Below are 13,572 nucleotides of genomic sequence, written 5' to 3'. Positions count from 1 at the left end.
CTGATCTGAAAATCAAGGTATGAATTTTGACACAGAAATGGTGTTTTGTGAGATAGTTGAGACGCCAAGGCAGACAATGAGGATGCATATTTTTAGTAGGTGATGGAGGAGGATGTTGTAGTCAATGAAGCAGAAATCTTTTGTAATGTAAAAAATATGGCACCAGTGAACTAACCTATATCTATTGGTCAGAGTCCATAGGGCAGTGAGTGTGCTGCTACCTGACTAGAACATGTACTGTTTATGGGAGAGAAGGTTGTAGGTAGTGAAGCATACAGACAGAACTATACATATGCTTACTATATTAGAGAAGATGTCTCCACTTTCTGATTTATGTGGAGGCATCTTTCAAGAAAAATGAGGATCATTTTACATTCAGTTATTTAATAAAGGTTAGAAAAAACATTTTTTTAAGTGAGTCCAAGGTATACCACTAATAATGAATAACAAATCAAGGCAAGATTTACCTATTCCCACTGAAATTTACCTGTATGGGCTTCTCATCTTGGGTAAACTGCACCAATTATGGGTAAAACCTGGTTCATCCTAAGGCTACACGTAATTACTAATATAACAAATCAGTATTATACAAGTTCGGCATTGAGCCAGTCACATTCAGAAAAAAATATTGTTACTGAGGAACTCTGCTTATAAAAAAGTACACAGGATAAAAAGACAGCTAAAAGGATAAAAATAATATACTTTAGATTACTCTATTTACTTATCTGTCTATTTATATAGTAACATATTCTTCTAGTATCTGTATAAGAATGTTGAGCAGTAACTTTCAATCTTGATGGAGGGTTCTTTAAAACTGTCAAGGCAGTTTCCTAAAAACTAAGCTATATTCCATTTGCCTGAGATCAAGATTATATATCTCTCTTCACCATTACTTAATGTAGTTTGCAAAAATGAATGGAAGAGAGCAAGTTTAAGTCTATCTTTTCTTCTTTTATGGTGTTTTTAGTTTTCCATTAGTGGTCATGACTGACATTGCACATTTAATTCTTCAGTCTCCCTTCTGAAGAATTGCAACTTAAAGTCAGTCTTATAAACTTTCTGTAATTTCTGAAAAAAGGATTTTATTATTTTTTTTTTGTTATCATTTTTTCTTAAAAAAGTATATTATTATTATGATTATTATTATTATTATTATTATTATTATTATTGCTCCATAAATGCCCAACAGAGCTTTGTTCTACACTTAGATCGCCAGATGTGTCAAGTAGTCAAAGGACTATTGTTATTCCTTTAGGACGGAGGTCACTGTCTTTATGAATGAGTGCATGTGTGAGTAAATCTGCATGTTCTTTCAAATTTTGGTGGACTACAGTTAGCCAAGGTGACAAGTGAGGGCTATGTTAGTCATCAATCTTTGTATGTGGGGTTGGAAGTTTTCAGTGGATGTAAAGAAAGGATTGTGTATTTTGGAGCAGGAATATTTGTACTGAAGAATTATGTTCTTGTGTACCATGAGTGCTACTCTAATTTTAGAATAAATAATCTGGCCAGGTACAAGTCCCATGGTTGCTTTTTATGCTGTTTACAGGTCTTGGTAACCAAGAGTTATTAACTTGGTGCAGTTAGAAATACAAGAGAAATACATTAATGCGTACAGTGGTATAAACACAGGAAATCTTAGCAGCAATTAAAAACATAGATCAACACTATTCACTTGCATGACAGTTGTTGTAAATTAAGACCTTGTTTCATTAGAGAATCACCTTTTTCATTTAAACCTATCTACCTAATACTGAATGATAACAGGCTTTGGTGCTTGTTTATTGGCCTAAATACTAGAGGCTCTATGGTAGGCTCAGCAGTGATAATATATCTTTTAATTTCAATACTAGAACACAATTGTTATTGTTTTACCTATCTGCCAGATGTAGCAAGCAGCAAATCATGATTTATTTTGATTATTACTTCTATATGTCTGTGTGCAGTTTCAGCATGTCTTAAGGTTGTAATGCTTTACTGAGTTCTGTGAGTGATACAGTTGCAAAACTGGAAGCTTCTGAAGAGTTGATAAACCAATTTGGAATGTAGGATCATGCTAAAATACCTGCTAAAAGGAGAATGTTCTTTCAAAATAAAATGTTTTGCTTAGCAAAAACAAAATAGTTCTCGTAAAATCAATGAAGAGCCTCTTAACATATATATTTTAGAACATCTTGTAGGACAGATTGTTTAATAGTCACAGTAGTTCATTTAGGTCTTCTATAATTTCACTAAGGAACTCAAACTAAACAGAAGCTTGTTTGTGTTATGTATCAAGAACAGGCAACTATTTTTGAGCATAGTGCCAAAAATCCTGATGTTTATTCTTGCAAGCTATACTAGAGCTAAATAGACAAGATATGGAAGAGATATAAGGGATTTTTAGCTGTGCACGTATATTTTAAATTAATTGTTTATATTTGTCACTAGCTGCAATCAATAGGTATTCTCAAGTTTGCAAGAAAGCCTGCTGGGCAAGTAAAAAAATGTAAAGCTATGACGTCCCTTATCAAGATACTGTCCTGTTCTAGGCCCCAACAGAGTATCAAAAATTGTGCTTGAATGCCATTCTTTAACATTAATACTGGCAATTGTCTACTAACATATTTCAAAGTGATATGTTCTATCTTACTGAAGTAATTATTTTAAATTGTTACAGATGCTGTACTGGGGAAAATGTTGCTGTTACATTGCACTAGCTATGGAAAGATGTTCAACCAACAAGTTGAAAAAAATAACTCTTTACATGACCCTGGTGAATGACACAAAGCAGAATCAAAAATGTTCCAACTCTAACATTCAAGTATACATTTTTTAAAATTTGAAATTACATGTTTTTAACACTTGTGGTTTATAGGGTGGGGGAATATTTATGTTTACCTTGGACTGGAAGGAATCTGAAAGTTAGGAAAGGATACTATTCCTGTGAAGTCCTCCTTCTCCATAGAATCAACCAGTACTCCTTCAGGATCCTACAAGAAAAACAAAATTTTAGGAAGATATTAGGCTTTTGTACATACATTTGAAGAAAGTATTTATGAATAGAGTTTGTGTTATAGAACTGAAAATACAAAACTGCCAGTGATGAACTAGGTAGAAAAGGATTTCTGTTAAATATCTTGCTGTCTAGATGCTATTAATTAAATGAACAAGCAGAATTCAAACATCATCAAAATTCCTAGCTAGACTAATTAACATAAAAAGTGGACCTCCTAGGATCAAAGAAATAAAATATGAAGGACAGGTGAAATATAAAGATCAAGATATAGTGGACACTTTTGAAGATATTTATTAGAAATTATACAATATACCCTTATCATCATCTACAGACATATTTGAGGATTTTATACATAATATAAACTTTCCACAAATTACAGAATATCAAAGGAAACTCTTAAAATCACTGTTACATTTAAAAGAGATAAAAACTCCAATAAACAAACTAAAATTAGGTAAATCCCCTGGGCCTGATGGATACACATCAGATTTTTATAAGCTATTCATGGAACGTATCTCCAAAGTGTTATTAAAAGTTTTCAACTATAGAATACAATATGGTATAACAGACAAATACTTAAATAACTCCAAGACAGTGTTGATTCCTAAACCGCATTCTGACCCAACCGATCCAGCAAATTATAGACCAATAGCCCTCATAAACACTGATCTTAAGATATTAGCCCATGTTATAGCAAATAGACTTAAGAATATACTCCCCTCTATTATTTCCCAACAACAAATGGGCTTTATGACAAACAGGCAAACAAGTGACAACAGCCTTCTTTTAGATACCATTGTAAGACTACTTAATAGGGATAATTGCCCCAGATATGCCCTTACAGTAGATGCAACTAAAGCTTTTGATAGAGTAAACTTACACTTTCTCTTTAATATACTGCCTTTATATGGTTTTCCTCAATAATTCATTAAAATGATCCAGGTTCTGTATCAGAAAGCTTCTACCACTATACAGGTAAATAAATTTATAACTAATCCTATACTCTTATCCAATGGTACAAGACAAGGATGTCCTCTTTCACCATACCTATTTAATCTTTATCTAGGACCCCTCCTTCTGTTTATTTCACAAAAAAACCTTTTATCATATTCCCAGAATCCACAATACAAATCTTATATACTCGGCCTTTGCTGATGACTTAAATATATACTTCCAACTCCGCACTACTGACCTCCCAAAAATACTTAAAGTTATTGATGAGTTCTCGGTAGTTTCAAATTATAATTTAAATTTAAACAAGTCACACATATTTCCCCTCAATCCTATAGGGCATAACGAATTGTACTTTCCTATGAGTGAGATCAAAATAAACTACCAGATAAAATATCTAAGAATAATATTTACTTCAGACTTCAAAGATATTATAAACAATAACCTACTAACTACATGGACTAGTATTCAAAATGATATGGATAGATGGAAGAACATTAATATGTCTCTACTGTCAAATGCTAGTGTTGTCAAGATGAATTTTCTACCAAGAATACTCTTTCAATTAAATGCTACCTTTTCAAATATTCCCCAGAACTTCTTCCTTGCCATGGAAAAAGCTATATCAAGATTCTTATGGTATCCCAAATCTACCAGAATTAAATATGCAAAACTTGTACTCGCCAAAGATAAGGGGGGATTGGAGTTACCTGATTTTAAGCTTTACTATAGTATAATTACTGTATACAGACTAATGCAAATAATAAACTATGACTCGTATATAAATACTTTGGCACCCCAGTGGACCAAAATCTGGTATGAACAGTTGAAATCCCTTGGCTGTAATATCAAATCCTTACCATTCTTGAATTTAAACCAGGCTAGCATATACACAAAGAATTTACACCCACCTATTAAAACATGATTCTTACAACACAGAAACTATTTAAATCATTGCAATTAGCTGACACTTTTGCCCTTATACAACCATTACACCTAAATCCTAATTTACTAATAAATAATAAACCAGTAAATCTAACAAACTACCCCCTGATAAAAGACTACACAATATGGGATATATACCAATGAAAAGACTCTAACACGGGGCAAATGAGACTTGAACTCAAACTTCCTATGAAATATAGTATTATCCTTAACCAACTTCATCATCTTATAAATGCTAAATTCTCACAAATACACACTGACTTACAGAACATAGATTTAGTTAAATTAATACTTGAAAATCTTGTGAATAAAGGGAAAACAATTTCTGGGACTTATAAATTTGTAAAGAGTGCAAAACATCAGAATTCTTTATTATTTTCAAACTATTGGCAAACGAAAAATTAATCACTGACTGAAGAAAATAAAAAACTAGCCATTGAAAATACAATCAAATTCATTCCTTTCAAGAAGCTGTTATATACACAAATTATGGTAAATAACAATCTATATTATACCTTATCTAAACTAAATAAATTAAATCCTAACTTTTCGCCTATATGTCCCCATTGTCCGGATCAAACAGCTGATATTTTACACGTCATGTGGAACTGTACTAAAGATACACAACTTATGGTATTCCTTGAGAGTAAGATTAGAGAAGATGGGATATGAAAACTCAACCCTTACTTGGGAGTCAGCTCTATTGTACATTAATATCAATCAACTCCCAAAAATTTTAAAACATGTCTTTATTACATGTGTGCCCTTATTAAATTCTTTATTGCAAAGAATTGGAATGTCATGTCACCAATTACATGGAAAAATTTTAGCAATCTTGCTATCAAATATATCTCATCTCACAAATTAATTTATTCAAAAATAAAAAAACTCTATTACCAAAAATATTGGGGTTACTTGCTAGATATAATTCTTGACAAATAAAATTTGCATACAAATTGTCATGAAAAGCTAACCTTTAAATAAGAAATGAATGTAGTATAACCAGTCTTTCTTGCATCTTCTCCCTTTTCTTAGTATATGTGTAACTAGATATTTTCCCTAAACATACAAATAAATGGTTAAATTTCTATTTTTACATTATATATAAACTATCCCCATTCTAACTATTCCTTATGAGACCAAATGAACATAAGAATTCTCATACTTTACTTGACGATGTAGTGACTTCTTGTGTATATATTGTATGTATATATATATATATATATATATGTATAATTTTCTCGAAACGAGATTGTTGTATGTTTTCTTTAGATAGGTATTTGTATTGTTTATTTGTGTTTTTGAGTTACCGTATTGTTGTTATTATATGAAAAAAGAAAATTGAAATAAAGAGATTTGGGGGAAAAAAATGAACAAGCAGAAGTAAGTAAATGCATCATGACATTCCTCTTACCTCACTTTATCACTGGAGTGAATTATTAACATTTCTGCTGTTGTTACAATGTTTGATAACACAAATCATTTCTCATGAAATTATGTCAGGTACTATTTTACCAAGGTATGTAGCTTGTAGACTAAGGTCTGATTGCCTTAAAAATGAGCTCCATGGACTTGCAATGTATCTCTGAGCTTTTCTGAGAAAAACAAAATGGAATGTTTCACACACACCCTTGGCTGTTCTATTTAATACTAGCTTAGAACAATGAACTGCATTAGCTTTATGAAAGCTTTTGCAGTACAAATATAGAAAAATGATAACAAATGCAATGACTTTAGCTACTGATATATGACCAGGACAGTATTTCAGCATGCAGTGTTACATAAACCTAAAGCTAATATTCTTTCATAGTGGATATTCACAGAATGTTTTTAGTAAAACATTCCAATTAACTAACTGGTAGACTTTTTTCACAATGTCAGCAGTTCAATAAACCATGACCTTTATATTTTGGTTGTGTGTTTAGCACTGGGTACTATACGATGACTGTCCATTAATACTCAAAAATGAGCACGCTGATTGGTCAGGCCAACCAGGGTGCCTGTTGTAAATCCGAGAATATACCAACAGAAAAAGGTCCCGTCACCCTGACTTTTTTCATTAGTATATCTCATATTTTTTTTTTACTTTTCTTTTTTTTTTAAATCAAATTAATAAATGGAAGATCTCAAACAAATGAGGGAGATGGCGCAGACAAAAATAAGAGGATAATCAGGTACGTTCTGCATAACTAAAGAACTTACCTGATTATCCTTTTATTTTGTTTGTCCCGGCTCTCCTGAATGTTAAAAGTCTTACCAGAAAAGCGTGGAAGAGCACCACCGAGGCATTATACAAAGACATTATTTAAGAAAAATAAGTATTTTTTCTTAAATAATATCATTGTATAATAGCAATAACTGACTCCATGGTATGGTATATTGAAGATTTCCCCATGGTTGGCTTTATTTAATCACTCGTGCTTCTCCCTCATGATTAAACCACACCATCCATGGGTAAATCTTCATTATATAATGACCCCCCATTAATATTCAAAAACGTGCACGCTGATTGGTCAGCGTGCATGTAGTAAATCAGTTATAGTAATGGAAAAAAGGTCCGGTTGCCCAGACTTTTTCCATTACTATAACTCTTTTTTTAAGCAACGGAGAATGCAAGATCTCCATTGCTTCATACTGTCTCGCTACGTTAAACGAGTTTAACGTAGCGAGACAGCTTTAAAAAAAAAGCAACAGAGATTCTCCGTTGCTTTTTAAACTGTCTATGTCAAACTCCTTTAACATAGCGAGACAGTTTGTAAAAAGCAATGGAGATCTTGCTTTCTCCATTGCTTTTTTCAAAACTGTCTCGCTATGTTAAATGGGTTTAACATAGCGAGACAGCTTTAAAAAGCAACAGAGATTCTCCGTTGCTTTTTTCAAAACTGTCTCGCTATGTTAAACCTATTTAACATAGTGAAACAGTTTGTAAAAATCAACAGAGATCTTGCTTTCTCCGTTGTTTTTGCCCACAGCTCTGATGTACTGTGTAGGCATACGCATGCGCAGTACATCAGAACTGCCGCAGAATACCAGACAGCTGCAGAAGGGCAGCAAGGAGGCATTATACAATGCCATTATTTAAGAAAAATAATTATTTTTTTTCTTAAATAATGTTATTGTATAATAGCAATAACCCACTTCTGGGTGTGGGTAATGCTGGATTTACCCATGGTTGGCTTTGTTTGGCCAATTGGGCTTCGCCCTCACGACCAAACCACACCAACTGTGGGTAAATCCAGCATTACCCACACCCACGCTTGGGTTATTGCTATAATATACCACACCAATGTCATTGGTTATTGCTTAAATACATCTAACTGTTTCTGTCTGTGTACTGTAAATGAGTCACTTCGCAATTTCAGGATAAAACCCAGAGTAAATGCTGCAACCCTAATGTTATTGTTGGTTGTGATGACAGAAGTGCTATGGTTATCATTTGAGTTATACAACCTTATTGTAAAATCTTAAAACATTAAGCTAAACTTACCCAAACTCAACATTCTTCCCTTACCAGCAGTACATACAGGTATACATACATTCAGTACTGATAGATCTGGAAAGTATTTGTAAGACAAGGATATATTAATTGATATTTCAGAACATCCACATATTCAGTAAAACTTTAAAAGGTTCAACCAAGGTAGAATTCTATGTGAAATGCTAGGATTTTAATTACACAGTTGGACCATTCTATTAGAAAATTGATTTGCAATGCTTCTTATTGCTAATATGGTTCACTGATGGTCTAAAATAACCCTTTAGATCATGACTTCCTGGCTTGTTTCTCAAAAAAACATAAGTTATTGAATGATGATCCAGAAGCAGATCACTTCTAAAGTTCTAATATAATGTTAAGCTGTAGTTCTGTTAATTTATATAGAATTTTCTTACCTATCTACATGCCTGGTACAAAGGACAAACATTAACTGAAGAACTGCTGCATAGTGTATTTTGGTGAATCTGCTGTTAACAGACCATACAGCTAAAATCTCTCCACATACTGTGAATGGTGTGCTACTAGACTCAAGTATTTGTAAATAATATTTACAAATTTAAATTCCTTTAAAGAATATATGTTATAGAGACAAACCTTTACAGATGCATCTATTTTTAGTTGTGTATAACGTGTTAAATTGAAATGCTGTGCCTGGCTGGCCAGATGTTCACAGATGCTGTAGTAACTAAAATGGCACTATTTTAATTCCTCTCAAATAAGACCATTAATAAATGCAGACATTAATGTAACTAGATCATCATACTAACATTTTGTTTAAAGAGATAGTTTTCTAAAATATGCCTTTCAGTAAAATTCATTAAGTCTTATGTAACTGAACCTTTAGCCCATTCATTATAAGCTACTAATACATAAGCCACGTCTAGTATTTATGGCATGATGCTGTTTTTACTTATTTTTTATTTTTATTTTTTTACATCAGCATTGTACTTGTATAGTGACTGGAAGTCAAGAGAAATTCATGACTCAAAGTCATTTTGTTACACAGCTGTCTACCTTCAGGAACAGGCCTTCATTTTGCTATAGGGAATCAAGATCTACCTCCATATTGAAATATATTCATGATAATGTTATGGGTGAAAGAAAATTCAAAACATCACATTCTGATAGCATGTTTTTTGTGCACCTTTGGAAGTGCCGAAGTGATCACCCAGCTAAAAACTTATTTTGTTAAGAATTTATAATTAGAGTTGTTACATGCCTGCAAAAAAAAGATTTACAGACAAGAACATGTAAATTGGTATATTTATTATGCTGTATCTGACATGATTTTGGAATATTTTGTCTCAAATAATAGGAGATGGTAGTTCAACTAAGTGGTTTAAATATGATTTAGAAATATTGCTTGACCTAAAAACATTTTGTGACAGTAATCAGATTTCTCAATCATCTTTATGTTTGGACCTACATCCTACATATGAGTCTGTTAGTAACAACTTTGAATATATTGCACTAAGCACATTTTAACTCAGGTCTTCAGATAGCAATGACTACTACTACAACAGCTGCTTTTACATGTTTTAAACTTTTATCATTATTTATTTATTATTCCTACAGTGTCGTGTTTTGTCATTGTTTGAAATCTACATGAGTTGATGCATAGCTCTTGGTAACAAGTACTTAAATTTGAATTTGAATCTGAAGCAGCACCTCACACTGGGGCAGATCCAATAAAGCCTACACTAAGTGTACACAATATGTATTCAAGAACATCCCTACCATATTTTTTCTGCTTTCTAGTCACTCAGAAAGATTACGCTAAGTGTACATATAGTCTACACTTTGTGGTAACCTTTATGAATCCATCAGTATTTAAAGCTGCAAGAATATCAGTAGGAAAACTAAAATTAGGAGGAAAACATGTGATTTATGTCTGTGTTGTCTGTTAACTCAGTACGGTGTACACTTAGTGTAGGTGTTATTGAATCCTGGGAATCATCTTTTTCAGTTCACCCACACTTGGAATAAAAATGATGTAAGGAAATTTTGCAGCTCATTCCTTTCACACCCATCTTTCTTTATTTAGGCATCCCCTGTGGCCATCAGTCATGATCAGGCCATTAGTTTTACTTTACACTGTTAAGACATGTTGTTTACCTTCTAATATTAGCCATCCATTTTTAAAATCACTTGTGTAAAGGCCTCATAAGGAAAGATGAACTGTGTTTCTGGAAGATATCAGTGGGTCATTATAACCAATGCAGAGCAAGCGCCCCATGCATTGTGTAATTACGAGATGAATATATAAAATAGTTATTATCTATAGACTGTCAGATGAGCTGCTCTGACTTTCCGTACCCATGTAGCATATTCCACAGTAAAAACCTGAAACAATTTCCCCAGCGTCACTCACATTATCACATCCAAATATGACTTCTTTAGCCCTCTCTAGCAGCTACTTTTCAGTAAATAAAATGGAAATCTGGCAATTTTGTATTATAGTGTATGGTTTGAAAGTTGGACTGTTATGTCACAGATTTTCAAGGTTCTATGCGCATAATGAAATGTTTATGAAAGTTTAAGTATCAGTTAAATATATACCATTTGGTCAAACATGAAAAGATATTGTTAAACCGATCAGCTGCTAGAGATCACATATTTATTCTTTCTGGGAACTAAAATTTGCTTCTGCAGATTGTTGACTTTGGTCAGTTTATCAAATGCCACACTTGTTGAGGAGGTATCACTGCAATAGAAAGTGTATCTTTACACTGAGAATGCATGAACCTGGAGTAGATTATATTAAATCTGGGGTGATCCAGGGTGCAGGGCACAGCCTTTTCATGACAGATACTGGGGCTTTGCCCCACATGAAAAACATTTTAATTTTTGAAATCAAATGGACTTTCCAGCAATTTGCTTTGTTCAAAAGTGCATTCAGTTATAAGGCTTTCAAGCAGCTATTCTAGATATATTTATTTACATACAGTAATGAGTAGTTTATAAATTCAAAACAGATGACATGTTCTTTACAAAAGGGTCTTTCTTGTCAATGTTGCTTAATTTATAAATTTAAAGTTTGATTGTATTTATCAGATTTAATAACTGTCATGTTTATGTGATACACTTCCTTACTTTGCTTTATCACCCTCTTTATTCTATTAGTTTAAAAGTTAGTTGTTCAAATTTTATGCAATGGTGCTAATAGAAACAAAGGTATACTGTCTGCTGTTGGTGATATACATTTTATGTAGCAAATAATTCAACATTTTTATATATGTATTCAGTTTCATTACTTCTTATGAAACCAAGCTTCACCTACACATACACACACATATGCATATACATTATACATTATATACATACAGAAATATACATATATGCACACATCATGTGCTTTTAGATACATTTTATGTAAGTATCATAGTGTAATTTCTTCTCCTGCTACTTTTCCAGATTCATATAGTGATTTGCTGACTATAATAAAGAATTCAAATTTAAAAGATTAAAGTTTTTACTTTGCAGTCCATCTTAGCACAAAAGACTATTACCATTTCTTTTTACTTGCTTAATTCTAATACTCTCAGACAGACATGTCATAATTATGGCATTGGTACAAGGCTGAAATTAAACAAAATACCCAGCTGAATGGATGGTACTGAACAATACAGGCTCTCCCAGAAACATTTTAAGACACAATTCTACCATATGGTGGGCATCATTGAATTTGAAACATTCAGTATTGCCAGTACAATCCACTTTGAAGGCATTATTATACTTAGAAAATGAACTATCTTTATAGTTTGTTTATTACTATAGTTTTATTATTCATTTCTTAAATCATTCTCTTATTATCTGCTAAGCTGGTAGAGAATCATGGAAAAGCCAGTGCCTATCCCAGTATTCACTGGACACAAAGCGGGTAAACTAATCCTTGAGGAGTTCACAATCCACTATGCTAGTACTGCATGTATTCTTATTTGTTTTGTTACATACTTTAATCTAAAATACATTTCTGCCAGAACTCTAATAGGTATTGTTTCTTAATCTCTTTTATTAAAAGAGAGTGATGGTGGTGTTTCATTATTCTTCCCCAGCCTTCTTCTTCACTGTTAGCTAATTAGAGGTATGTGTTTAATATAGCTAATTAAATCTGCACATATACAGTCTCTCAAAATATGTTTGTTGCTACTGTTTTTCTTTCATTTTCCTATGTAGAACAATCATCTCTTCCCACCCTTAATATTGCTGCCTAACATTTCTGTGTGTATATATATATATATATATATATATATATATATATATTTTTTTTTTTTTTTTCCAAAAAGCATAGCTAAAAAGTAGAGTTAATATTTTAAATATGAGAGACTGAGGGTTTATGTAATAATCATGTACAGATAAGCAGGTATCATTTTATGTTGGCAAGACGAATCATTGTTTAAAGGACTGCATCAGGGAACATTTGTACTGTATTAATAAACAAGATAACAAAAATAATCCAAACAGCAGCAGGTGCTGGTGTCAAACGGCCACAAACCAAAACTAAAATGGTATGCACAAACAAGATAGTATGGTGAAAGGAAACCTTTCACTAAATCACTCTTCAACCGACAGAAATTTCAAACTTCCAAGTAGAAATCACCACGCTAACTCTAGCAATGTGGAGCAGTAAATCCTTTAATCACAGTGAGCTAGCCATGCGGCTTCTTCAGACTGTTATACAATAATAAAAACTCAAACAGTTCCCTTTATAGCATGTCCCCTCACCCCATTGGTTAAAAACATCATTGCACACATTCAAACACTAAAACACAAAGCACTCAATCTAATACACAATGCATTGCATTCCGTTATCAACAAACCGGTAAATACCGATTCCAACTGAGCACCACTTCATTGATGGAAAAACAGTACAAACAGGAAAATAAATACAGTAAATCCTGAATATAAACATTTATAGTAAATTACCTAATCCTTGTCATGTTGGAACAACGAATAAACATTGTGATAGAAATGCTCAAAATAGCTGCATGAGAATATATATACTATTTACATATTAAGCTAACCTACGCTTAAAACGCTAAGCATATGTTTAAAAAGCAGGGCTGTACTTACTGCTCTAAAAACATCAAATCCTTAAAAACATTAAAAATCCTTAACACGCAACAAATACTGCTGCTGCTTTTACTCACACACGGCTACACTACCAAAACACTGAACCACG

General features: G+C 32.7%; 1 protein-coding gene across 1 annotated transcript in view; it reads right to left on the bottom strand.

Moving 5' to 3' along the window:
* Positions 1-13,572, bottom strand: part of C5 (complement C5) — a 1,726,304-nt gene that overhangs the window by 1,586,961 nt on the left and 125,771 nt on the right. Inside the window, exon 5 of the mRNA XM_044057986.1 lies at positions 2,881-2,972. Within this exon, the coding sequence (XP_043913921.1) occupies positions 2,881-2,972 (92 nt within the window). The remainder of the gene's footprint in view (positions 1-2,880; positions 2,973-13,572) is intronic.

This window comes from Protopterus annectens, chromosome 16.part0 (genome assembly GCF_019279795.1).
Source record: "Protopterus annectens isolate FY-2018-M chromosome 16.part0, PAN1.0, whole genome shotgun sequence".
Lineage (NCBI taxonomy): Eukaryota > Metazoa > Chordata > Ceratodontiformes > Protopteridae > Protopterus > Protopterus annectens.
This window is presented reverse-complemented; position numbering and strand designations above follow the sequence as displayed.